This window comes from Periophthalmus magnuspinnatus, chromosome 24 (genome assembly GCF_009829125.3).
Source record: "Periophthalmus magnuspinnatus isolate fPerMag1 chromosome 24, fPerMag1.2.pri, whole genome shotgun sequence".
NCBI classification, from domain to species: domain Eukaryota; kingdom Metazoa; phylum Chordata; class Actinopteri; order Gobiiformes; family Gobiidae; genus Periophthalmus; species Periophthalmus magnuspinnatus.
Genome location: NC_047149.1, coordinates 15718155 through 15745690, shown reverse-complemented (window position 1 = coordinate 15745690; position 27536 = coordinate 15718155). Strand labels below are relative to the sequence as shown.

Here is a 27536-nt window from a genome sequence, read left to right as displayed (position 1 = left end):
TGAACTTTTTTTCTTTATTTTTGGGGGGTTATATGAGATGCATAAAATTTCACTATCACATTATAAAAGTTGTGGTAATGTAGACATTAATGATATATTAATTGTAAAATATATATATATATTTTTTAATAAACTCCATGAGTGCAAATATATTAATATTTAGAAAGAATATTTCTGATATTGTAAATAGGTTGAATCTTATATAATCCTTACACAACTTGCTCTGAAAATAGAAACACTATTTATGAGTCCTGTTGGATCTGCATGTTTTATTCTTGGGATTATATACTTTTTTATTCATAAGATGTTTTGTATTGTCAGTATGTTGTGTCTAAACGTGTTGTTTAATTTTTGTTTCAGTCAAAACAGAGCCGATGAACAACAGTGACACAGTGACCACATCGGGAGATACAGTCCTGGACACGTACGCGGGCTCAGGTGCTTCACACTAAACACACTGTACTGAACACATTGCACCTTTCTGATGTGAGGGCGGCTGCTGATAGCTCTCAGCAGCCGCCTATGAAGAATGACTTGTCCTCAGGTGGCCCCATCACAAAGCACAGCCTTGTTTATGGGTGTCTTTATAAAGCATTACCCTGACCTATGGCTGATGTCACACAGGGTTTAAATGCAGTAGGGAGCATGTCATTTCTACATTTGACGTCTCAATGACCACACACCATCACAATGCCTCTGCAGGGACCCACTTACTACACAAATATGGCTATTGTTCAGTCGCAATATTCAAATTCTGTTTATTACATTGAAAAAATATTTGGTTCTGCCGTATACAGCCACAAATTTCACTATTTAGTATCACATTTTTTTAAAACCTGAAGTATTTTTCTCTGACCAGCATTTGTGTTTGCAGTCATCACCAGCAGCGGCTACAGCCCTCGATCAAGCCATCAGTACTCTCCACCTCTGTATCCGTCTAAGTAAGTAACTTTTTTGCTATTTGTTACACAGTGTAGAAAACGATTAGTTAATTATGTTATAGCAAATATTGAATCATACAGATATTTTGTGATGAAACTTGTGCAAATAATAAACATTTATTTGGACTAAAAAGAGCATCCATCAGTACACTTCATTTGTCAGTTTCTGGAAGATTGATATATAAACATCTTGCTATGGTATCTGTTAGATGTCACACTAACATGGAAGCTCATCTTGTTCTCTACATTGTAGGCCATACCCTCACATCCTCTCAACTCCCACGGCTCCTCCCATGCCGTCCTACCCGGGCCAACCCCAGTTCAGCAACATGCAGCAATCCACTGTCTACACAACCTACCCTCAGACAGGGCAGCCATATGGACTGTCCACATACGGTAAGGCCTCAGACCAGTGTAAATATACTGTTCGTTCCTTTTGTCTAAATGTCCTACAAAATCTGTTCAGATTTGGGAGTGATGTTGCCGGGTATAAAGACAGAGAGCGGCCTGTCCCAGAGCCAGTCGCCCCTCCAGACAGGCCTCAGCTACAGCCCTGGGTTCACCACACCACAGCCAGGACAGACTGCCTACTCCCCCTATCAGATGCCAGGTCTGTAATCATTTGTGTTTTTGGCGACATCCAGAGGAGAATGTGCAACTCCAAACAACCTACTTTTGCTTCCTTAACCTGTAAACAACTTGTGTTTGCTAAGAATACTAGTAGATAATACTTATTATCCACTATGGAAAATGCATGCACCTATTATAGACTCTACTTATTTGTTTTTTTAATGCTAGTCTAATTGGTTTATGTATTTACTTTATAAACCTCCTATAATAAGTAAAAGCATTCTTAATTTATCCTCAAGATTCACTCTTTTTAGTTATAGCATATGGCCATATTCGAAGCTCTAAACACACTTTATCTTAGTGTCTGACATAGTTTTACCCAAATTAATCAACTAAAATGGCACCTTATATGGTATGATATGTGTATACTGCAAGCATATACTGTTGGCATCAGTCTTCTGTTTTCAGTTTTATCTTTCTTCCTTTGTTAGAGGAAATGTTGTCAATTTGTCCAGGGGTGCAACTATAATGTATATTTTGTATTTTTGTTCCCTTAGGTTCCAGTTTTACTCCATCCTCAGGCCTCTACACAACTAACAACTCCAACCCCGCCAACTACACTGCCACACAGCAGGTACAGTTACACAAGCTGCAAAAGAATAATTTAGGACAGGAACAAATAACTTTATGCTGAAGGCCTTTTGTTCAGTGCTGGTGTTGAAATGGTGGAAGCTGGATTTCAGTGTTTTGATCTGTGTTTGCAACATTGACTGTAAGACTGGGCCATTGTGGAATATAATTTGAAATGAAAGAATTAAAAGTGACATTTTAGTAAATCCTTTGTCAATGTATGTTATATATTACAAAGTCAGCATTCATGGTATTCCTATTTTATAAGGGCTTATAGTAGAACATAGTGACAGGTTTAAAGATCCAACTAATAAAAGCGTCTATCTCCAGTGGGCCAATAAAACTAGCAACACAAGGATTTAATTGTCCTTGAGAAAAGAGGGAATAAAAGATAAAAAGGTCAAAAGGGAACACCAAAGCAAATCTGTCTCACTCTTTTTCCTGTTTTTTTTTTCATGCTTAATATTTTATGTTATGTTGCTTGGTCTCTCCAGGACTATCCGTCATATACAACGTTTGGCCAAAACCAGTATGCCCAGTATTATTCCACTTCCACTTATGGGGGATATATACCCTCCAACAGCGTGGATGGGACAGGCTCAACCACAGCCTACCAACTACAGGACCCCTCCCCTGCCATGACGGGACAAGCAGCTGAACTCCATCCAGGTCTGTAAAGGCATTTACATGTCATATACTAATCCATTAATTTCCAACCACTTTGAGGAAAAATAATTGTTCAAAACTATATTTACATAAAAATAAAATGAACCTGGCTTGTATAGAAATCGTCATGGACACACATATTGGTGGTATTGGTATTAAAGTGACGGCAAATGTAATTATCCATAATGGCTGCATTAACATATCATTGGGCACACATTAATTTCATATCCATTTATTTGTTTTACTGTAAAAATATAAATACATCAAATAACATACAACTATTTTTTTCAACCTATAGCTTGATAATTGGATATTATAATTTCATTGCCACTTTCTCACTTTTTCTTTCACCCCATGTTGACTTGTCCTCCTCTTTTCCTCTTCATCCACCCCCTCGCTTGCCCCGTCCCTTTCTCTCTGATTGAGACATAACAAAATGGGAGGCGAAGCTTTGGGTCTGGTTCTGGTTATGAAGTAGCAGTAGAAGCTTATGGCATTGACTGGGATACTAAAAAATGGGCACAAATGTGAATATTGTGAATAACGTTATGCACAGTTTTGGATTACATTTTCTACTAGTCTTATTTATAGCACTTCCAACCATGGCCTTAAATCTCCATGTTATAGGTGAGGTGGGGATTTGAACATGATCTGTCTTGCCAATTACTTTGAGTTATTAAACCTGACAACATGGCTATAGCTGCTCAACTTTGACTTATGACTTTTCTCTAAGTGGATACAAGGCCGCAGCACCTGTGGGATATGCGCAGGCCACATCATTACTGTTACTGTTGCCCCAATGTTGTAAATATGCTATAGATTGTGAATGGCTATACTGTTCAAGGCTGATATTTGATCATTTGTAAATTTTGAAAATGTTTAGTTTTCTGTTTGTGTATGATCTCAGCGGATTTTGACACAGTGCAGAGCCCCTCCACACCCATCAAAGAGTTGGACGATCGAGCATGCCGGAGTGGGGGGTCCAAGTCGCGGGGACGGGGTCGCAAAAATAACCCCTCCCCTCCCCCTGATAGCGACCTGGAGGTAACAGTACAAAAACATGGGACACTTCCAACTATCATAAAGATACACATAAACCATCCCGTTTAATGTGTAGCTTATATTTAAAAACTGTTTTTTTTTTCAACAGAGAGTTTTTGTATGGGACTTGGATGAGACGATAATTGTCTTCCATTCGTTACTCACAGGATCTTATGCACAAAAATATGGCAAGGTAAGCTGTAAAATGTGTATGCCTTCTGATTGCTCATTTGTTTATGATAGTTTTATATTATAATTTACATTGGGATATGAGTAATTCCTCAAGTTTAAAACAATGTATCTTTTTGTTCAGGTAAATTGAGGAAATTGCAACATAAAATTTGTTTTGGAGCAGAATATATGGCAGAGCATCCAAAAAGCTTTTTAAAATTATGTTGCATACTACACAAATGTAACACTATCTATTGGATGCAGTTACCAGCTCACACCAACTTGGTTCTGTCAGTCTGTTCTATTACACCATCTGTCAGTGCTCTTTGGTCAATTATTGTGACGTAATTCATGATAATAAAAAAAACATTACTAAGCTAATATAAATGTTATGTAGGTCTTTTGGTGTCAGTAGAGTATCATGTAATCATTATTTCTGTCATAATTAAATTTCAGCCATGCACTAAGCGTATTTGGTGGTCTCTCGTATTCTCTAGCATAGCAGCTCCACTGTTTATAGTTGCTTTAATTTTTACAACACTTGGCTCTGATGTGGCTCACCCTATGTGGTCATAATTTATTGGGTGACATTGTTTCCTGAAGCCACGGTTCGGTTTGAACTTGGTGTTTTTTGGTGTCCACAAAAGTTCACAGATATATTATTTGACAAAGGCAAGAAATAGATTTAGCTCACAGTTATACTGGCATAAGCTGTATGACTGAGAATGAAAATAGGGCATGTTGCTCCATTTAAGTTTCGGAAGTAGATTTTAATGGGTTAGGCCCGGGAGAGCTGTAAATGTGTGTCTGAGTGTGAGACAACCCGCACCTCTGAGGCTGGCTGAGTTTACGCTGTAGTTAATGTACCAAAGCCCTAAGATGAGGTCACTGATTGAAAAAGTGCAGATTTGACCAATACATGAATAATGACATGACATGATTACCATTGAAGAGTGACTGTCACATCTTTGAAGAATATGCATTAATCGTAAAAGTGTTTTTTCTCTCGTTTGCTACTGACCTCAAGACATATAGTGGCAGCTGTGTCTGTTCACACCTCGCCCAAAATAGTGTTTTCACTGTTGGCATAGCAACCACCAGGCCGATATCCTCCTACATAAAACATTTAGGTATGCTTGTGTTTTGGATCTGGACTCTTAATGTGCTGTATGTATAAGTCAGGACTAGTTATTCATTTTTAGTCAATTGCATTATCTTCCAGAAGCAGTAGACATGTGGAGATTGAAAACCGATTCTCTGTCTATGTGACTGAGGTGTTGTGGTTGACTTAATTTACCAGATAAATAAAAGGCTTTCTGTGACCTGGAGTGCAGCCAGATTCTGCCCCTCAAGGGAAATGATCATTTTCAGTTTTGACTGTTTTGACAACTCTAGCTCTGTCTTGGCTTTGGGCCAACTCAATCATTACTTGAAAGACAAACTCAAATGCCTCTTGTCTCAAAACAATAAAAGTGAATGAGTTTACCGCTGCTGACAGTGTCAGACGCACTCTCTTTTCACTTTCGCATTCTCCCCCTCACACTCTCCCTCCCTCTCCCCTCTCTCTCCCTTCATTCCCCCTCTCTGCCCTCACTTCTTTTCTCTCCCATCACTCTCTCCCCCCTCCTCTCCCAGCCCCACTCCCATACTCTCCCCCTCTCTCTCGTCACTCCCACCTCCCTCCCACACTCTCCCACTCTTTCCTCTTTCCCACCTCTCCAACACTCCCCCTCTCTCGTCACTCCCTCCTCCCTCCCACACTCTCCCACCCTTCCCCTTTCCCACCTCTCCAACACTCTCCCTCTCTCCTCAGTCCTTCCTGTAGCTGTGGTCTATTCTGGTAGTCTGACGGCGTCAGCGAATCACGCAGTGAGCTGTCGACCCTCGCTGACCTATCACAGATGATGTTTTTTGCAGCTGAGCTGGGACTGGCAGCGCAATGTGCTCCCCTTAAACCATTCACATGCCACATAGGCTTTACCTTGTTTATGTAAAGACAGTGTCCCACGACACGTACCCTACAGGCCAGAGGAATGATGATGAGACAGAGCAAGTGCAACCTGCCTGTCAGCATCTGTGTAGAGAAGTGAGACACCCCTGGGCTGTGGGGGCAGGGGAATAGTAGTAAAGCATCCAATAGGTTAAAATAAGTTAAGTAAATAAGATAGCTATATGAACACTTGTAGATATAGGTTTGTCAATTCACTGACCTGAATGATCTCTCTCTTTAGGACCCTCCCATGGCTGTGACTCTGGGCCTCAGGATGGAGGAGATGATCTTCAACCTGGCAGACACTCACCTATTCTTCAACGACTTAGAGGTAGGCCTTATTCATCGGAAAATAAACACTTTATACAGCCAGCGTATTTTTCAAGTTTGTACCCTTAGTTTCATAGAGCTGTCAACATCTGACATGCTACCATTGCCCTCTAGTGGTAATAAAATAGTCCTGATATTTCTGTTGTATGTCTTGTTCAGGAGTGTGATCAGGTTCATATTGATGATGTATCATCTGATGACAATGGTCAAGACTTGAGGTGAGAATATTTTTTAATGAAAATGTATAATTGGCCACACTTATTATTAGTTATAGTATCTCCATTGCATTTAATAATTTCAATTAACATATACTGTACATTTGTACTAAAGTGGATATAAATATGAATCCACAAATGTTGTAATGTTTGACCAGAGCAGATTTTTCAAATAAAACATATCATTATTATTGACAGTACTTACAGTTTTGCAACTGATGGCTTCCATGCAGCTGCAACCAGCGCCAACCTGTGCCTGGCTACGGGCGTGCGCGGCGGTGTCGACTGGATGAGGAAACTGGCCTTCCGTTACCGCCGCGTCAAAGAGCTGTATAGCACATACAAAAACAATGTGGGGGGTAAGGCACTCCTCATGGGTCTGCTTCTACTTGTGTCTGAGACAATGTACGTTCACTGGTGGAAAAACAACTTCTTAAATAAACTGAATCTCATGGAGTACTTCTTTAGAATAAAGTGAGGTAGTATTATTATTATTAAATCATAAATAACCCTTTTCATGATTTACCTCTTTACAGTATACAGCTTTAGGTGTAAAATGGTTGAAATTGATGAATGTTATTCCTTTTTTCTACATATTTTCACTTTACCATAATATGACATTTACTTATCTGAAATGTAGTACATGTCCTGTGTTTCACATTGTTAGGTTTAATCAGTGCTATTGCATGTTGTAGGCCTTTTGGGTCCAGCTAAGAGAGATGCCTGGCTGCAGCTCAGAGCAGAGGTGGAGGCTCTGACCGACTCTTGGCTCACACACGCACTCAAGTCTCTATCCATCATCAGCTCCAGGTAACACACGCATTATGATTAGTTCCATTATTTCATCTTCTCTGGTTAAATAACCACTCTTATATTTGATCCTGTAGGAGTAATTGTGTAAATGTGTTGGTGACGACGACTCAGCTCATCCCAGCTTTGGCTAAAGTTCTGTTATATAGTCTTGGCTCTGTGTTTCCTATTGAAAATATTTACAGTGCAACAAAAATAGGTAAGAAAAACACAGACACAACAGCTACATCACTAAATACCAGAGTTGGAGACTTGCAGGTTCTGATTTGGACTCAAGCCAAACTTAAAGCCGCAGTATGTAACTTTTAGCCAAACTAACTTTCCTTTTTAAATTTTGGAGTTTGTTGCATTGAGAAACCTAGAAAAACATGCATCCTTACCGGGAACGGGCTTGTATCCCCAGAAACCTGACCCTTATTTGGACTGCAGAAGCGTGTCTTCATGCTTGTTTCCATGGAAATGTTATTTCTCTTGCTATAATCTTCCACAGTATGACATAAAACGTATATATATCTTCGTGAAAATTTTTCTGAAGTATTGTTTAAATTTCTTTTTCCATGGAATCATGCAGGTTCTGCCACCATCAGCAAGTTACATACTGTACCTATAAGTCACTGTTTTGTTGACTTGAGACTGGACTTGGACTTGAGCCCTCTGGCTGGAGGTGACTCAGTTCTTCTCAAAAACAAAAATAAAAAAATGTCTTTTACTCTTCACTATACAGCTGATACTTTCAGTGCTTTATTTTACAGGAACAAACTGAAACATGTCCCTCCCCAAGTTTTTAGTTGTTACCTGTTTTGTTGCAGCAACAGATTAAAAATTTGAGAAATATATAGACTATGATCTTTTGTGCCATTTCAGCGCAGACTAGATGACAAAATAACTCTTACTGAGCACTTTTAAATCTTACGGTAATTCTTTGTATTATGACAGAAATGATTCAGATATTGTTACATCCTTTCTGTATTACCATGAATTTAGTAGTAGTACAGTTTAGTTTAAACAGTATATACATTGCAAAAATATTAGCTGTATTTAGTAATTTGGTTTAAAGACCTGATATCACTTGAAGCTCAAAGCAGAGGACTCAAGGCTCGAGTTGGACTTAAGACTTACTTAAGGATTGCAAAACAAGGACTAAATAATGCTATCAAAAAACAGATAAAAATTGCATGAAATATCTGGGCATTTTATTAGAGGCTAATCTAAATATCGTTACCCCAATAGAGCTCAACAAAAGAATTTCTAACAGTAAGTTAAAATTGTTGACTCTTGCCACCGAGAACCACCACTAGAATTATTGCTACTTTTGCTAACATTACTACTGCTACTACCATCACTACCACTGTTATCATATTTGTAGTCAAGACTTGGAAAAACAAACAAAAAATGAAAAGCAATACAGTTTTGAAAGAACAGACCTGCATTTGCAATACTTCAAGTCACCGGAGTAAAATGAGCTGGTATCTTGTATCTAATTACATTTTTACAGAATTGTATAGCTGGTAAAATTGGCATGTATTTTACTAGTATTTAGTTTAAATCTACTCACTTCTATGCAATTATGAGTAAGCCTTAATTAAAACTGAGACTTGTGGGATTCTGCAGGCCCGGACCTATTATTATTATCAGCAGTTACAAAATACTGTTACTGCGTCCAATTTCAAATTAACTCACCATTACACAACAGAAAGCCGTCAAACTCAAGCCAAATGTCACTGTATCTTGTTTAACCACACTTTGTCTCACATCATTTACATCATGTAACAAAGTTGTAACTATGACATCCATAGCAGTGCACACTGACCTGCTGCACATAACTTGCCGTGTACAAAAAAGTATAAAAATGGGAAAATGTGCAACTGTAGTTTGTTGCCTTGTCTAGATTAAACATCACATTGTTTTCATGAAAACTTTAATAAAAATTCCTGTAAAAAAAATGCATAATAAAATAAAAACAGATCTGAGATTCGTCACTGATATTTCCAAAACTATGTAAAACATAGACTATGACTATGAAGAAATGTATAGATTTGTCATCATTAATTTAAAAAAATAAATAAATCTTGGTTGTGCAATAAAGTACTATACAAGGATAATTTGCATCTACTCAAATAAAAAAGCTGTGAAAGCCATGTGTTTGTCTCTAGGCAAAGAGAGCTGTTTTGAGCGTATAGTCTCCCGCTTTGGCACTAACATTACATATGTTGTGATTGGCGATGGGAAGGATGAAGAGCATGCTGCCAGCCAGGTAAACAAACACTCTTAACCCCTCTGACCTGTCCCCCTCCTGTTTATTTTTGTTGCAGGAAAAGAGAGTTGCTTTGAGCGCATAATGCAAAGGTTTGGCAGGAAAGTAGTGTATGTTGTAATTGGGGACGGTGTGGAAGAGGAGCAGGCGGCCAAAAAGGTAACCTCATCGTGACCCCGCCTACCCCGAGCAGCGTGAGCTCTGATTGGACGAGGCCTGCCTTGGTGTGCTCTAGTAGATGTTTGCCCTGGTTGTTTGATTCTTTCTGTTCTGCTATTGTGGATTTTCAGACTTTTACTTGCAAAGTTATTCAGAGTTGGGACTTTTCAGCTTATTCTTGAAATGCCTGTTTTTTCATCACAGCCGTAATTATTGTCATGATTGACAATAATATCAATGCAGAATTCTGCTTTGTTGTTCAAAGCAGGTTGCTTGTTGTTTGGGTTTCGTTGGCCCTCTATATTTACAAAGGTGACAAATAAAAGTTGGGGCAATTTTTACAATAAAAATGGAATGCAATGGCTTGCAACTGAAAAAATAAATAAAACTAATAAATGATAGTTTATAGGTCTTTTATGTATTGCCATTTACTCTAATATGTGTTCTCTCAGACTTGGAAGACCTGATGCTTTATTATGGTTTAAAGATCTCGCAAAATTGTAAACCAGTGCATTCTGTTTTCGTTTACATTTTTCCATATAGCATTCAGCAATGTGACATATTTCATATTTGAATATGTGTCCTTCTCTTCTCTTTGGGTTTGTTCATTCATTCACGGTGCTGGGAATTTAAAAAAAAAATACAATGCATGGATTATGTTTGCAGTGTTTTAGAAAAGCAAGCTACAAGCTACGTTAGAGCAGCTTGCATGACCTGAGATGGTGTAAATAGGATTTCCCAGGATAAATTCACGTTGTATGTAAGGTTTACTAATGTGTGTGTCATCTGTGTGTCTCCTCTCTCTACAGCACAACATGCCTTTCTGGAGGATATCCAGTCACTCTGACCTGCTGGCATTACACCAAGCACTGGAGTTTGAGTACCTGTAACTAATACTGCAATATGGACTTAAAATACTATGGACATGGTCAGCCAGGCAGCCCCTTCTTTTGTATAACTATTTAAGAACAAATACACTGCAAATGTTTTTGTGATTTTTTTTTTTTTTTTTGAACGTCTGGATTTACAAACTGAATGGTCTTAAGATGTATATGGGAAAAGAAGAAACAGGAGCAGCTTGCAGTAGTGAGGCAACTACAGCAAGCCAGGATGGACAAAACACAAAATGTTGCTTTGTGAGCCTTTTCCAAGATGTGGACAATCGGTATAGTGTATGGACGTGCACAGAAACTGCAGCTGCGTTTACTTTGAAGTGTTTCTCTGGTCATATGATAATCACATGAATGCAATATGGGGAAACTTGTGTAAATTATTTACAATAAACTTAAGGGCAGCATTTTGGTGTTTTTCATTTAAGAGTCTAACTTTGGGGTCTTTAATTTTATGATTTTTGTAAGTTTTTTTTTTTTTTTTTTTTTTTTTTTTGAAAGTTGAGAATGTGAGTCATGATGTGTTGTGCCTTAATTATTTGGATGTCTTCTTTCAGAAATGTATGTATGTAGGGTATAAAGGATTAACTGTTAAAAATGTCTATTTTTTTTCTTTGACCATGGCTTGAGACTTGGGCTTGTTCGGGAATGAGTCAAATTGGCCTCTAAGTTTCCTAAGCCAAAACTGGATGTGTGTCACCGTCTGCTGAGTTAGAAAGAGTTAGGAAAAGGAGCTTGTATGCTTTCTTTCATAGCTTTTTAGCATAGGAACCTCGGAAACTTCCAAAGCAGCGATAAGGAGCTATGAGGCATCCCACATACAGTGCGGCCGATCTCTGCACGAAGAATTTGTAATGCAGTAAAAGTTCCATTGTCTCAGACATGATATAAATCAACTATCTGTACAAACCCAACGTTATATAAGAATGTTTATACAAACGAAACTTAATTAAAGCCTCATGGTTAATTTGAATAGACGGAGCCCTGTGCGTCACTCTGGGCAGCCGCAGATTTGGATGGAATATGTGTTGGGCCAGAGGACAGACCAAAGGCGACAGCTGATGGTGAGTCTAGAGAATATTCTGTTTTGGGTTTACATAGAGATGTTTGCTGTGGTTCATGTTTAAACTGTTCAGTCACAAATCTATTTTGTAGAGTTAATTGCAGAGCTGTTTCCTTCAACAGCAACATTTCATGTGCAAACACTCGGGTCATTTAAGTACACCGTCATGTTCTCATTGAAATCAGTGCAGTAGAGAATGAGCGCTTATTGTAGTCCGTTTTGTGGATGTTGTAGTTTTCTTAACTGTAGTGTCACGTGACGGTTCTGTTCCTGCCGCTGGTTGGGTTGGTTCTCCAAAGGCAGTTTAACCCTTGTGTTGTCCTGCGGTAATTTATGACCCCAAAAAATAACTCACTCACAGCAGAACTTGGACATTTCTTCATCAAATAGGTTGAAAATTGGGCCACTTGTTCATTTGGATGATTTCTATCAAAAATTAAAATTTGAAAAAATGTTCATTGTATAAGAACTGTCTGAAAAACAAGTTACGTTAAAGTTCAATTTGACCCCAATTTGTTTCTCTTATAACGCAGATCAACTTAATTTCCACCACTGTACTTGACAAACACAGTACAGTGATGGAAATTAAGAGCTGCAGGAGATTTTGATCTTTACTAAAATACGGCCTACTAACCAAAATAAAATGAAATAAAAAACATTTGGTATCAATACATTAGTCTGAAGTCAGACTGAAAATAAGCTCCAAATTATATAACAAAAAAAAAGTATGTTATTTTATGGCTGAGCTATAAGAAAAATAAATTTGGATAAAATTGAGCCCAGAGGAACTTCAACACAACTCTACTGGGAGGAACACACAAGGGTTAAGTTCCTCTTTGCCTAGGACTCCTATGATTAACCCCGTGATGTACCTCCAGAGGGAAACGAGTTAGGGGCTAGGCCACATGATCTGAACGAACCTTGGAGTGCCTTAAGCCAGTACCATAAAGTTGAAAATGGCTTCTGGTTTAGCCGAAACGTCTTGACTGCAAAAATTGTCCAGATGACCAACGTTAAAACCTTCTCCACAATGGCTTGTTAAAAATTCTCTGAGACCCTCTGGGACCACACTACACTGGATAAATCTTCTATATTGTATTCTAATAGAAATGAAGCATGGCTAAGATGCAACTAAGCATATTAGCTGGTGAGGCCCCACCTTATTTTTCAAACTCATCATCTAAGCTGCCCATGTTGTTTTGAGACAGAAAACATGAGCTGCAAACATTACCAGTTTACAAATACCCACCTCATAAGGTTACAGTACTGCCTTATTGCATTATAAGAATTTCTTCCATTTACACTACAATGGAGAAATGTATATTAGTAAAAGTAACTTTATACCAGTCACCTTTAAAACTTACTATGTGGAAATTTTATTATGACACACAATCACTTTATCTTTTCAAGATTTTATTGCCAATTTACTTCTTGGATTTGAAGTATTCTTCGATGACATCCTTGGCTTGAGACTCTTTGCCATAGTCCTGTGGGGGAAACACCAGGTCAGATTCTGTAGATTTATTTTGAATTTCAAGTGCTATACAAGAAGAATACACTTTCTCCAAATACAAGAGTGGCATAGAAATACAATGTAGCCATTCTTAGGGACCCTGACACCACAAGCAGACAATAGGGCTCGTACCCTGGCAATGATGTAGCCAGATATTACAACAGTTGCTTCACACAGAGCAAAGCAGCTGCACTTGACTGGCACCTGGCCCCTAAACCACAAACGTACAAGCAGGCCTATCAGGATAAATGTTGAAACATGATATACAGACATGTAGTGCGATAAATGATACTAAAACTAATTTACTCTTTTAACTCAACCTTAAACCAGGATAATCCCAGTAAACAAATGTTTAAATAGACATTAAAAGACATGAGCAGAAAGTAGTACATCGCAGAATGAAGCAATACTTGGTCATAGAAGTTAGTTTTTCAACCACTTGCAGCTCAAATCTTATTACAACAAAACAAAAATCTCCCCATTATCACAAAGAAAATGTAAACACCATAGTGAGCCTCAAAATATATTGATCCAGCTATCATATTGAATAAGTCAATATAGTAATATCGTGACAGGCCTATGTACAGGTGCAATATTACCTTCACAACCACACAGCTGCAGCCCACCACTTTGCGGGGTTTGCCCTCACGGTCAATCTTGCAAAGACCAACCCACTCACCAAGCTTCTTGTTATCATCAACCTGAAATAAAACAGGAATTTAGAACATGTGTATAGCAAGTTACAGATTATGGCAAAACCACTGACAATAATTATAAGCATAGGCTGCATCTCAGACAGAAATTGGGTAACAAAGGCAATCTCCTCACAGTACTCAGTAGAGGGAGCCAAATTATCATCACAGATACAACAGCAAGACAAGGACAAGTAATGAGACTGGCCATTTTAGGCAATAGAAAATCTTCACTAAAGCCAACTGTAGAGTGAAACCAATTTCACCACAGTCTATATTGCCTTTAACAGCCTACTTAAGAGTGAGGACCCTGTTGCTTTATGCGTCTCTACCTTGATCAGGTTGATCTGATGCTCGGCGCAGAGTGCCTCCACCAGCTTCACATACATGGGCTCATCGCAGTTTGCGGCAAGGACACACAGATGAGCCTGGCGTCTACAAGAGAAACATACTTTAGAAAAATCAACTGTACTGTCTTACACTTAACATAAATCCAAGTCCAAATCTCAGACAGAAATTGGGTAACAAAGGCAATCTCCTCACAGTATTCAGTAGAGGGAGCCAAATTATCATCAGTGACAAGTGTATAAACATTTAAAAACAAAAATTATCACATACTTATCTAGGGCTTTGGCAGCCTCACGGATCCCACGAGCCAGGCCATCGTGGATGAGCGCGGTCTTGAGCACTTCGGGCAGAGCCGTGTTAACATCCATCACACCTCCAGCAGCAATGCTACAGACACAATAACATAGTGCAGTGCGTTAGTTAAACTTAATATAAAACCGTGTTTAGTTCTACAATGGTTTAGTTTCCAGCGTGTCAGAAGGTGTGTCTCACTCATGAAAGAGTGAAGGGGTATCCGACAAAAGAACTCAAATCATCATTGACGCCAGATAGCCCAAGTTAACTCCTGCATGTGGACATTAGCAACATATTGTAGTGAACTACAGTGAATTGTGTAGCATATAGATCTGCCTGAATCGCTCACTGAAGATAAAGACTTTTCTGCACAGAATATTGCATTAAAAGCTTGTGGTTCGGGCGACACACAAACATGGCTAAACTAAGCTGTACCAACTGTATTGTACAGACTCCATAGAATCACGCACTATAAAATGTTTTCTGATGAAAACATTTGAATTCCGATAAGATTTCCAGCAAAATCTACTTATCTATGTGCGAAATTGACGCTTGAGGAGTAAGGGTGCAAGACACTTACCCTTCCTCGGCCATTGTAGATTAACGATGGATGTGGGACTTAAAGTTCTGCAATACACAATAAATAAAGGTGAGGGGTTAATATTGACCATATATTTCAATCTTATAGACATTTTGAAGGCGTGATGGTTGTTTAAATTCACAGATTGTGCAAGTAAAACTGAAAACACACCCGTTCCTCCACTCGATCAGCGGGTAAAGAGGACGTCAGAGGGGCGCGACGTTGCTTTACTTGTGTGAAAGGACCCAGGCGCTCGTTATAGGTGCCCTTTTATCTGCCTGTAATCCCAGTAGAACCATGAAACTACTTTAATAGATCCATGTGAATCTATAATAACAACATCCATGAGTAGAACACATTTGGCGCAATTTTTAATCATTGATTTACATTTTAGTCAACTGGAAAAAATATGATATTGCACTAGGTCCGCAGTAAATGTTACTGAACACTGCCTTTTATCTATCTAAAGGAAGGAGCTAAGTACACTGAAACTCAAGCCTGTTTTTTATTATATTTTTATTTATATTTTGCATTCAGATAGATAAGGCAGTGTCCACCAGAAATCTGACCAGAGCTGAAGAAGCGGCTTAGATGAGCAGCGAAACATCTTCAATCAAAAACTTTGTGTCCAGTCGACAGAATATTTTTTTTTACTCTACAATAAATAACTATTTATATACAAGATATTAATACATGCATAGCCTTTATGTGAAATAAGTCCAAATAACAAAATACTAGCTCATGTCAATTCATAGTTTGAACCATGTCTTTAAATGTACCTACTAAGACGATCACAAATAAGTGTACTCAAGGAATTATATGGACTTTTTGTGAAAAAAAAAAATTACTCTACGCTTTATTCCAATCACAGAACATGGCCAGTAAAAATTAGACAGCCAAGATAAAAATATAACAGACATACATATTACATTTTATTTTTGGTGTGTTTACATGCCCAATATGCCCCAAAACACCATGTGTCAGTAACTGTTGCCTTTGGAAGTACAATGAATTTAAAAATAACTCTTTCAACCGGTTCAACTTTTTTGCTTTTGACATTATTTGGCCCTTTTTACATTTTTAGAAAGGCTTCTAGACGTTCTTCTTCAATTGCATTCTGAAAACTTGTGTAGTCCTAGAAGAGGAAAAAGAAATGGGACATCAGATTACTCAAAATTAAAAAAGATACAGAGTCTTGTGTAGCGTATGTAGAGGATAAGACAAGTTATTTTGATTTGAGTACTACCAGTATTAAATATCCAATGTGCACAATAGTACGGCAGTGTAGAACTACCAAATCTGTACAACAAATTAGTCTAGTGTAATATATAGACCAAGTCTATTTTTCTCCGGTGTCTGGCCAGACCAATCTCCTCAATTCAGAACACAACAGGAAAAAGCGGTGCTGCATGATGTGAAATCAGCCTGTAAGTATAACATAATTTTGTAAATCTATCACCTAATTACGTGAAACTATCTAGTAATTTTAAGATAGTATCATGAATTTCACTAAACTATGATGTAATTTCATGATAGTATGTTAAAATGTGATACTGCTGAGTTTTATTCAAGTACAGATTTGGCAGTTGTACGCTGCCGTACATTAGGCTGCTCACTGATTATAAAGATGTATTTGGTTTGACATTAGTTAAAAAAAAAAAAAAAAAATACAGTACAGGCACTATTTAATACCCCACGTATTAAGTAGTGCCTTAATAGAATTATCATAGCCTAATATTATTAGACCAACACTCTGTACTCTGAGAAAACACTAGGATATTATGCCCATTATTATCCAATTGAAACCCACAAAACATAATGATGCAATGTGTGCAGTAATGATTTGAATTGTTTTCTCAATTTCACCAGCTAGAGAGGTCCAAATATGTCTTGAGAACTTACCACAGGTAAACAGGTAAATAAATAGACAGTGAATTGAGACAAATAAAACCAGTGGATTGTGTTTTGTTTCTTTGTCTCCAAACCAAGTACCGTACATTCATTTGCAATATACAAGTCATAGGCTGATCCTTACCCCACAGTAGGTGTCACCTCTGCAGATTTGCGGTGGAAGAGCAGTGGGATCGCCTACGATCTTTCTCATTAACTCTTTGTCATCAGAATTCTGAGAAATATCCACAGCTTTAAAAGCTATGTTTTTAGCTGTAAAGACACTAAAGATCCATTCTTGTCTTTTCTTCATCTGAAAAAAGTGCAATATTATTCAGTAGCTGGATTACTACAAGTATACACATTGTGCCAGAGTGGAGGTTAAAAAAGTAAAAAGACCCAAACCATAAAAACACATTACATCTTACCTCCATATTTCCACTGACACTGGAGTAAAACACAAGAAGGGCCATATTATCTTTTGATTAAACAAAACTAAACACAACTCCACACCCGGGAAGATGAGAATGATTGAAGTTTTAGCTGTAATAGTTAAGGAGGAATGTGGCAGTGACAGACCAGGTGAGCAGGTTTGGACATGGTTTGCTGGTTGCCACACCCCTCCAATGACACGGGTTGCAGTTGGGGCTTGTCTCACCAAATATTCACATACACACACAAATGCAAAATCATAGGGTGCTAGATCACTGGTGTTGATAAAATTTTATTCCTGAAACATAATCATTATGAAATTATTCTGATATAGTCAAAATGTAATAAAGCAGCTCCATCCATATTTATTTTTGACAAACTGCACTAAACCACATTTTAACATATATAGTGAGATGAGAAATGTAAATGAAAAGAAAGTACTATTTTTTTTTAATAAAAGAGGAATACAAAACAAAGCTTGCATAATAGCATAGTGGACACTATGCTGTCTTGACAAGTTTTCCTCATATACCACTGTCAGAACAATTGAAACGATACATAAAAATTGCTGTTCAAATTATTATTAGCCTATCATACAGTCGATGTCAACTCAATAGGTTTTATAATTATTGCTTCTGGAACAATTTAACGTCACACTCCCTAATTACTACATGCCCAAAATTAGCTCTAGAGATTTTTTCTACTAAAACTTAATTTACTGGCTTTATTCTAATGAAGATTTATGGAGTAACAAGTGGTTCGAGCTCATAACAAACTCTACCAGCTAAATCTTCAGGGACCCTCTCCACAGTGTTATCCAAGTCCACCTCTGCATTTTTATCCTCCAAAACACGATTGAATTCCCGGTGAGTCTGGGCACCAGGGTGTCTGCTGTAACCATTATATATGTGGTTAGTTTAATAACATAATATTTATCATTTTTCAACAGTAGTGAAAATGTACCTGTTGTCTAAAGGTCTGTTCCTTCTCTCTTCCATATTTTGTTGTATTGCTCCATCCAACTTGTTATTAAAGGTCACCATGGTACCTGAACACAGATTGTTTAAAAAAAATTAAAAAACAAATGAAGTTGCCAATTATCTAGCCTAGAGGCAAGCACAAGAAGTATGCATGCTTGCACTTGAAACAGGAGGGAAGCTTTAATACAATTATATAATCATTTATATTCATTTAAGTTCTTGAGATCTGGCCTTAACAGAAAGAAACCTCCAAACAACAACAGGGCTACACAGAAATAATGTTTTAAAATGAGACCTTACACGAGTATGTTGATGTGCTTTTGTCGGAGAAAATGGCAATGCAAAAGACATTTAATAGGTGCACTATGTAACTTTTCTAGTGGAAGGTTCGCCACCTGTTTGTTTTCATAGAGATGTTATAACTTTGCCTGGAATGTTACACAGTATGGCATTAAACTTCTCTCTATGAAGACAAGAAAGCAAGCAAGAAAATCACCTGAAATTAAACAAATGCAAGATAGATAAGTTAAATGCCATATTGTGGAACATCCCAGACAATGCCAAATCATCTCCATGGAGACAAACTGGTTATTTTTACAACAGCCTACACATATCATGTCAAAAGAGGCAATTTTAGCTATATTATTGTCACCTACCAGCACCCCATCTCCTCCTCCTCCAGAGCATGTAACCGATGACCAGTACTATCACCAATACCACTACACCAGCAATAATACCAGAGACAGTGGAGGAAGAGGAACCATCTGTTAAAAAAGATAAATATAATAACCATTAGATATGCAGAAACTATATGAAATTTTATATTAGGCACTCACCAACTACAGTGACTTGAATAGTTTTGGATTCATCTGAAAAGAAAGATTGTGACGAGATGTTCATGGCATACACGCAGCTATACAGTCCTTGGTGTTCATACTGTATTGATGGAAATTCAAAATTGGCCATGTAAAATATAGAATGACCAAATGCTGCTTTGGGTTCACTTCTGCTGGTGTTAGATTTGGTGAGGTAAAAGTAGCCTCCAGGATAGGTAGAATGAACAGAGCAAGTGATAAAAAAGTAGTCCCCTTTTTTAATCGATAACTTCTCAGGGCTGTAGATCAACATGGCGTGCGGGGAGGTCAAGGTGATGCTGGGTTTTTCCAATTTGACTGGTATGACAAAAGTAGTTGTTATTTTACATGTAGTGTTACATATAACATAATTAATGTATCAATACCAATTTATTTACTTTTAACGGTCAAATCAACAACATTTGATTGAGGGAAACTGATGACTTGATTTTGCAGTTTCTTCTTAAATTCACAGAAGTAGGAGCCTTTTTGAGTGAAGTTGACTTTAGGAAGGACAAAGACTGCAGCTTCACTTTCAGAAAACTTTTCAGTTTTCCAAGATCCTTGACTGTTACTCAACACAAATGTCCCGCCCAGCTGTTCTGTGACCACAGTGCAGGTCATCTCCACTCGGTCACCCCAGTTCACCTCGGGACCAGGGCTCAGGGTTAACTGTGGTTTGTGGAGAGCACCTAGAGGAAATATATGTTCAATAGTTTAAACAGAAGACAAATTTGACAATCCACTGCAAAGTCATCAAATTAAACAGAAATCCCTGTAGATCCGTGTGATATTCGAAAAACACACAAAATATGATACTGAGTTTTATCACAACTAAGAGAATGATTGTATATACCGGTACATTTATTTGTGTAAAAACAAAAATCTCAAAACAACAAATCGTGAAAAATAAAATAAAATATAGGATTCAAACTAAATTTATTAAAGTTACTTCAGGCCAGTATGGCTCTGTTACTATTGATGTACAATGTGTAAAAAAGTAGATTAATAATAAGCAGTTAATTAGTCCAGCTCTTTTTATTATACCCTACAAAAAGTCAATGTCCAACTATACAACAACAAAAAAGAAAATCTATTTGAACCTGAATCTACAAATGCAAACAGTTTTTGAGCCTGTCAGTGAATAAAGATTGGGTTATCGGCATCTTACCTAAACAGATGACACTTGCATCTTCATTGTGGCCACAATTGTTTATTCCATAATTTGGATGTGTACACTGCGACAGAGCTAACTCATCTCCAGTGCATTCCACATTGTCCAGCCATATTGGACCCTCACCTGCCCCAAAGTGGGCATTGGTGAGAGCAGACAGTTCCTGGCCACAGCCCAACTGTCGGCACACAACTTTAGCATTTTGCAATGTCCAGTCATCGTCACACACTGTTCCCCACTGGCCTTTGTGGAAGATCTCTACTCGCCCAGAGCAGGAGTTTGAGCCACCCACAACTCGAATTGAAGCTGCAAAAGAAATAAAGGCAGTCTGAAATGTTTTCATCTCAACTGTTAATGCAGTGTAGGGTGGAAAATATGTAAAATAAATTAATTAAAAAATATGGCAACTTCAAATTACATTTCAGAATATAAAATATAGAAAATAAATGTAATACATACATATTATGTATGGATAAAGTGATTAAAATGACTTATCCCTACTTCTTATTTTATGTTGTATTGTACATTTTATTTTAGTTACATTTGTTCTCAAGCTGTTAATATCCTTGTCTATACTTCTGTACATATGATTTGATATGACTTACGTTGCGCGATTGTAACAAAAATGTAAAAATAAATTAACTTTCTATACCTGCACAAACAACTCCGGCATCTCTCTCATGTCCACACGTAGATGTTTTGAACCCATTTTTAACACAATTCTGCAGATTGGTCTTGTTTGTAAAACATGGGTTGATGGAGTCTATAACGAGCCCTGTTCCTGGGTTAAAGTGGGCTTCCCCGGGTGCATTCACGGCGTATCCACACTCAATGGTCTCACACACCACCTCTGCTTTCTCAAGTGTCCAATCCACATCACAAACGGTCGCCCAAACTGCACCAGACAGCACCTCCACCCTCCCAGAGCAAGCGTCGCTTCCTTCAGCCAAACGAACGTTCAAGCTGTCTGTGGAATTAAGAAAAGGACATTTTTTGACATGGAATTACAAGAGACATTTTTCTGCCAGATAAATCCCTGTGTGTGATGCAGTGCTTATGCAGTTAAAATCAAATATCTTCATTTTCTAGCTATTCAAAAAAAAAAAAAAAACCATGACAAAGAGGCATGTGGCAGACTTTACATCAGAAAAGTGAGTGTGTGTAAAAACTAAGATAGATAGATAGAGATATACAGAGATCGATCTATCTTTAAAAAAAAAAAATAATAATGTCAGATACAGATCAGACATACCAGAACAAACCAATCCAGCCAGTGAGGTTATGTTGCAGGTCCTGTCTACAAATGGATTTTGTGGACACTGAGATATGGCTGTCTCTCGCCCACTACACTCGATCTGCTCCACCCAGACCTGCCCTGACCCATGGCCGTAGTCCGGAGCGGTGCTGATCCTGTGTTCTTTCCCACACTTGAGCTGCTGGCAGACCACTGAGGCGTCATTCAGGTCCCATGACTCCCCACACACGTTACCCCACTGGCCATTTTTGTACACCTCCACTCTGCCAGCGCAGCGATTGGGCCCATCCATTAATTTTACATTACCTGAAAGTTATAGAGAATATAAGTATCACTATAGTGCATATACTCACTGAATACGTTGTACATATATCTGACATCATACATCATTGAGAAAAATTTGTGGGTTTAAGTTCTACTTTAGAGAAGCTTTGACAGTTATTTGACCTATACAGATTGGTCAGACCATTCTCTAAAAGCAAAGTTACAATATCATACAACTTGGTATATGTGGAACAAAATGCATGTTTAAAATAAGTTATCACTGTGAATCATTGCTATGTGTCATATATGTGGAGTGGACCTACTATACATATACATATACATATACATATACATATACATATACATATACATATACATATACATATACATATACATATACATGATACTAGTTAATTTGAATATTTATTTCAAACCAGCACATAGAATTCTCATAATATCACAACCATATAGACACAAATACACATACACATGGTTTGAAAAGGTGATGGATGAAGTAAAGCTTATACATTTCCAATCCCCTCCCATCATCATCATCATAGAACAACACTTTAACAAATCAAAATACTATATTATATATACAGACATAGCAAAACATTCACACTCTCCCCCCAGACCAGACACTGGCCCAACACTGTGACCCTACACCTCCCTCCCCTGATATTACGCTCTGTGCTGAGGGCATCAGTCTCCCTCCTCCAGTTATTTCCTCATTATTTCTCTTTTAAATGCATATTTAAATTGAACCAGGTTCCTACAAACTTTTCATTTTTCTGTTAAGCTGTTCCACAAACTAATTCCACGGACTGAGATGCACATTGATTTGAAATTATGTTTGAATTTAGGTTGATATAATACTTTATTACTGCTATGTTCTATGGAGAATAAACTTACCTGAACAAACTACAGAGGCCTGTCCAAGATGGCCACTGCCAGTCCTGGTGTACTGTCGGAGTGTGCACTCAGTGACAGCACTCTCTCTGCCACTGCAGCTGACTTTGACACCTCCCAGCAGCTCATTGCGAGACCCAGACGCCGACACAGACAAAGCGTCCCCACAGTTCATTTCTCTACAAATCACCGTACCCTCATTCATTCCCCAGTTTACATTCACAGCAGCGGACCACATCTCATTATGGTAGATCTCCACTTGGCCAGAGCACTGGTCTGTCCCATTGGTCAGTCGGATATTTTCTAGAAAGACAAAAACAATTATGATAACAGCACCTTTTTGAGACTAATCATTTAAGAAAATCTTTATTCTCCAGGGTTAATCATATTCTTTTTAACAGATTTTTATCAACCACTAGATGGAGTAGACTAGCAGTATTTCTAAAGATAAAATATAAAGTAAAGTTCACTATATTAAGATATTAGTCTTCTTCTTCAGTTGTGCCAAACTTCAAATTTCAAGTTGTTTGGAAGCAAAAAAGGTAAGAGGTAGCCTTAGCTTACAGTTTATAAAACTTATTGACTTATATTGATCCTTAGAAATGTTTTCATATGGTGAGTGAGGTGAAAGCCCCATTAGAGGCCACAGTAGTGTTTTCATTAAAATCAAACAGATTTAAAAGAACATAGGCTTAAATGACATTCTTAATTACTTTGTCAAACTTGTCAGCAAAGTTACATTAATTACGTAGGCATGCTGATTTTTTAATGCCCAAACAGTAAGCCTACCTGAGCAGATAACACCAGCATCTTCCCCGTGACCACAGTTATTTTCTCCAAAAGAAGGGTGCTGACAGTGCACAAGAGAGGACTCATTTCCCAAACAGTTCAAGTCATCGAGCCAGATGTTCCCATCACCCTGGCCAAAGAAGGCGCTGAATGTGACCATCTGAGCAGAGCCGCAGTCCATGGCGCGGCACACAACCTCAGCCTCATGTATGTCCCACATGTCATCGCACACAGTTCCCCACTGACCATCATGAAACACCTCCACTCGGCCAGAGCAGCGGCCAGTACCATTGGCCAGCCTCAAGGGCTGCACACCTTCACAAAGACAATGGTGATGATTAAAACCTAGTATACATTATGCAGTTACACTTCATAGTAATTACACCTTAATGAAACTTAAAGCTACTATATTACACAAAATTGACTCTTGTGAGCTTCAAGCCACGTTATAAAATTGCTGCCTCACCAAAAACATACCTGGAGTTGTGTTTTGTTTCATTCACACATGCTTGGGTAATCCTGGTTTATACATAAGTCAAAGCTCAAAATGCTCTGTTCCACCTTGTGATGTCATGAAGCTGTAGTTTTCAATTTAACAGCTACCTTTTTATCTTTAGTTCAGCAGAGACTGAAACTAAAGATAAAAGGTAGGGTACGTAGGGCTGAAATGATCCAAATCAAACTGGTGAAGGTGTATGGGGTGTATAGAAACACAGTAGAGCACTTCCTGTATTATCGCATGACATCACAAGGTGGAAAAGAGTATTTTCTGTTTGAGAGAAGAAAGCATCTTAAATATGCAGGGTTTGTGTATTAAAAATGTGTAAATGAAACAAAACACAACTCCAGGTATGTTTGAGATGAGTAATGAACAAAGACTTAATCCATAATAAGTTTATGAATGAATATTTTTTTATGAATTTATGTTCATTATGAATTTGGTCTTTATTAAATCTAATTATGTGTAAGTGTTACCCATTATGCTTACAAAAAATAAATAAATAATAATAATAATAATAATAATATGGGCAAATTACAGTCACGCATACGCCTAACAAGAAATAAATTCTTACCTGCACATGACAGAAAAACTCCATCACAGGACCCTCTGCTCTCCTGTATTCTGCATTGAGAGATTGAGTCCACACTTCCAGAGCAGCTGGCTGTGTAACCTCTTTGTGCCCCACTGTCTCCAAAATTCAGAGTTTCATGAAGCTGTTGAGGGGCTCCACATTCCAGTTCCCTGCACACTATCTTAGCTTGGGTGCTGCCCCAGTTACTGTTGCAGATCTTGCTCCATTGACCATTATGAAAAACTTCCAATCTGCCAGAACAGCGGTCAGTGCCGTTGATCAGTCTGACTGATTCTAGAAGAGAAAAGCATATATGAGACAACATTAGAACAAGCTATCACTATGTTGTAGTTTGGGTCCATCTGAGACAATATCTCTACTTTGGTTTTGGTTTACATAATTAAAGCACAAACAAATCCGCAATAATGTTTCCTAATTGTTTATTAATTTGGGTATAAAATATAGTGTTACTGATTAGTACTAAATGTATGGTGGCATACGGTAGTAGACAGTAAAGATATAACATTTTCATAGTTAAAATGGTTCATATTTAGTACAAAGCCTAATGGCACATACCCGAGCATACTAGACCTGCATCTTCATTGTGGTCACAGTCATTCTCCCCAAAACCTCTGTGTGGACACTCAGACAGAGCATTTTCCCTCCCAGTGCAGTCAATATCATCCATCCAAACCTGGTCAGTGCCCTTGCCATAGAATGCTTTGTATTTGACCGCCACTGCATTTCCACAGTCTAACTCCCGGCAGGCTACATTGGCCTCCTGCATGCCCCAGTGATCATCACAGATGGTGCCCCACTGTCCAGCATGGTAGATCTCAACTCGACCCGAGCACCTGGTGGTTCCATTGACCACTCGGATTGGTTTACGGTCTATGACATTTAAGGAAAAGAAAATTAAAGGGATTTCACAAGATGCACTCAGGAAGTACTTAAATGTGTATCACCGGGTATAACATAAATGATTTACTTGAGCAAACAACAGTAGCATCCACACAGCGTTCCTGCAGTTCTTGATGACTGCACTTGGAGAAAGAGGTCTCGTTTCCTGCACAGCTGGTTTTGACTCCGCCTTCTACGGCTGCAGCTCCAAAGAGGAGTGTTTGAGAAAGATCAGGAGGACCACAGTGCAGCTCCTTACAGATGATACTTGCCTCCTTCTCCCCCCAGTCCAATGAGCACACCCTCTTCCAATGGCCGTTACGGAAGATTTCCACTCGACCACTGCAGTGGTTACTGCCATTCACCAGTCGCAAATATTCTGCAAACATTTAGCAGTAGATTAGTTGATTGACACTGGACATTAGTTGTGTATCCTTTATTGTCTCTCAGATTAACTTTACAAGTTATTATGTATTTAGTGGCACTTTGTGGTAAGCAACTGTTTCATATTGGTCCTTGGGCAAGACAATGATTGGTTGTAGCCAGAGAAGCCATTGATGCAGATTTTAATCCATGTATCTATTCGTAACCTCCAGAGCAGCTGGTGCTAAAAGTGGCTTGCACCACTTGGTGTGGTTGAGGACTAAAAGGTAAAGTGACTGTAAAGTGAATTATTTTTCTTAATTTCTTGATATTACCTGAACAGATGACTCCTGCATCTTCTCCATGGCCACAGTTGTGTTCCCCAAAGGGTCTGTGGAGACACTTGAGGATAGAAGACTCATGTCCAGAACACTGCACATCGTCCAACCAGATCTGGTCTTTCCCCTGCCCAAAGAAGGCCCCAGCTTTGGTTTCCAGCACCGTTCCACAGCTCAGCTCTCGACACGTCACCTCTGCATTGGAGATGCTCCACTGGTCGTCACACACGGTACCCCAGGTATTCTCATGTAAGATCTCCACTCTACCAGAGCACCTTGAAGGTCCCACCAGCCGGATTTTGTCACACTCTAAATAAAGAAACCCAGTTAGCTGGATAAAGTCCATACAAAAAGCTTAAACATCTTTAGCACTACTAACCTGTAACTAGTGGCAGACTTAGAAAACCTAAAAGAATACAAAACATTTATTTCACACCTTAAAGTCAATTCATACACTTTACATCAATACAAAAGTGAGAACACTCCCAGATGAAAGCAACACATTTTCCGCAAACATAACAATTAGTAATTTGAACTAAACACGAGAAGTACTACTTTCTGTCTAAAATGGCTTCTAGAATTTCATTAAAGAACATAAAAATAAAAACTCACCAATAAACCAATAAAATAAGTTCTTTTCAGACGAAGTAAAGATCATGTTGAATCTTCCAACCACCAATAACAGCTTTTTAAAGATTGTTGGTTTCAGTAAAGCAGCAATACAACAACCATCTCATAGCTTAAAATGATAATACTCAAAGCGAATTCATTTAAACATTATAGAATTCATATGAACAGAGCGGACATGTTAAAGAAAAATTGAGTGCCGGGAAATGGACTGCAAACGGAACACTTGTTTACTCTGTGATCAATCATTAAAACAACAGAAGAAAGGATAATCTTACGCAGTCAAAATCAGATCCAATGGTTTGAGATGGAAAAGTCCAAATTTCACAAGAACAAACTTAACTGCCCCCTGTCTGTACAACACTTGACTAATTTAATTTGAATTTAAATGGCAGATCTTAAAACTAAAATATTTATCATTAAAACAATATACTGGCCTGGTCAACAACTGTATTGATTTTGTGCCTCCCACTTCAGTCCAAATCAGGACAGATGGATATGTCGACAGCACATCAGGAGACTCTGAATTGT

General features: G+C 38.2%; 4 protein-coding genes and 3 non-coding genes across 13 annotated transcripts in view; 1 reads left to right on the top strand and 6 right to left on the bottom strand.

The window, feature by feature from the left end:
* The window catches only part of eya4 (EYA transcriptional coactivator and phosphatase 4), a 35793-nt gene extending 23778 nt beyond the window's left edge, over positions 1–12015 (top strand). For 4 of the 6 annotated variants that reach the window (XM_055232333.1, XM_055232335.1, XM_055232331.1 and 1 more), the window contains 15 exons: positions 361–438; positions 875–941; positions 1195–1337; positions 1408–1551; positions 2069–2145; positions 2636–2810; positions 3715–3851; positions 3958–4041; positions 6251–6340; positions 6499–6557; positions 6753–6913; positions 7250–7364; positions 7442–7563; positions 9677–9777; positions 10587–12015. In XM_055232333.1, coding sequence (XP_055088308.1) covers positions 361–438; positions 875–941; positions 1195–1337; positions 1408–1551; positions 2069–2145; positions 2636–2810; positions 3715–3851; positions 3958–4041; positions 6251–6340; positions 6499–6557; positions 6753–6913; positions 7250–7364; positions 7442–7563; positions 9677–9777; positions 10587–10667 — 1634 coding nt within the window. In that variant the 3' untranslated portion in view covers positions 10668–12015. Of the gene's footprint in view, positions 1–360; positions 439–874; positions 942–1194; positions 1338–1407; positions 1552–2068; positions 2146–2635; positions 2811–3714; positions 3852–3957; positions 4042–6250; positions 6341–6498; positions 6558–6752; positions 6914–7249; positions 7365–7441; positions 7564–9517; positions 9619–9676; positions 9778–10586 lie in introns of all 6 variants that reach the window. The other 2 variants (XM_033991243.2, XM_055232332.1) reach the window with 1 other exon arrangement.
* A 1117-nt stretch (positions 12016–13132) lies between these two features.
* rps12 (ribosomal protein S12) lies at positions 13133–15438 on the bottom strand. The gene is made up of 6 exons (XM_033991244.2): positions 15329–15438; positions 15158–15204; positions 14554–14670; positions 14268–14370; positions 13843–13944; positions 13133–13217 (listed from the first exon to the last, which is right to left on the bottom strand). Exons 2-6 carry the CDS (start codon positions 15169–15171, stop codon positions 13155–13157), a joined length of 399 nt encoding a protein of 132 aa, XP_033847135.1. The 5' UTR covers positions 15172–15204; positions 15329–15438; the 3' UTR covers positions 13133–13154.
* LOC117393303 (small nucleolar RNA SNORD100) lies at positions 14029–14111 on the bottom strand. The gene has a single exon (XR_004543142.1). It is a non-coding gene; the product is annotated as a small nucleolar RNA SNORD100 (small nucleolar RNA).
* LOC117393304 (small nucleolar RNA SNORD100) lies at positions 14436–14518 on the bottom strand. Its single transcript, XR_004543143.1, has one exon. It is a non-coding gene; the product is annotated as a small nucleolar RNA SNORD100 (small nucleolar RNA).
* On the bottom strand, positions 14753–14828 carry LOC117393300 (small nucleolar RNA SNORD101). The gene has a single exon (XR_004543139.1). It is a non-coding gene; the product is annotated as a small nucleolar RNA SNORD101 (small nucleolar RNA).
* A 558-nt stretch (positions 15439–15996) lies between the features above and the next one.
* Positions 15997–17634, bottom strand: zgc:153284 (uncharacterized protein LOC751696 homolog). Its single transcript, XM_033991247.2, has 3 exons — positions 17476–17634; positions 17193–17360; positions 15997–16292 (listed from the first exon to the last, which is right to left on the bottom strand). The coding sequence occupies exons 1-3, from the start codon at positions 17518–17520 to the stop codon at positions 16230–16232; spliced, it is 276 nt and encodes a 91-aa protein (XP_033847138.1). The 5' UTR covers positions 17521–17634; the 3' UTR covers positions 15997–16229.
* A 114-nt stretch (positions 17635–17748) lies between these two features.
* Positions 17749–27339, bottom strand: LOC117393062 (deleted in malignant brain tumors 1 protein-like). 2 transcript variants are annotated; one of them, XM_033991241.2, is made up of 16 exons: positions 26991–27338; positions 26758–26784; positions 26376–26687; positions 25766–26056; positions 25354–25668; positions 24778–25071; positions 23705–24019; positions 22919–23218; positions 21740–22048; positions 21140–21454; positions 20485–20793; positions 19712–20005; positions 19296–19631; positions 19116–19223; positions 18443–18527; positions 17749–18370 (listed from the first exon to the last, which is right to left on the bottom strand). In XM_033991241.2, exons 1-16 carry the CDS (start codon positions 27034–27036, stop codon positions 18220–18222), a joined length of 3807 nt encoding a protein of 1268 aa, XP_033847132.2. In that variant the 5' UTR covers positions 27037–27338; the 3' UTR covers positions 17749–18219. The 2 variants fall into 2 exon arrangements, with proteins under 2 accessions (XP_033847132.2, XP_055088304.1); XM_055232329.1 differs by having other exon boundaries at positions 17957–18367; positions 26991–27339.
* Between the last annotated feature and the right edge of the window lie 197 nt (positions 27340–27536).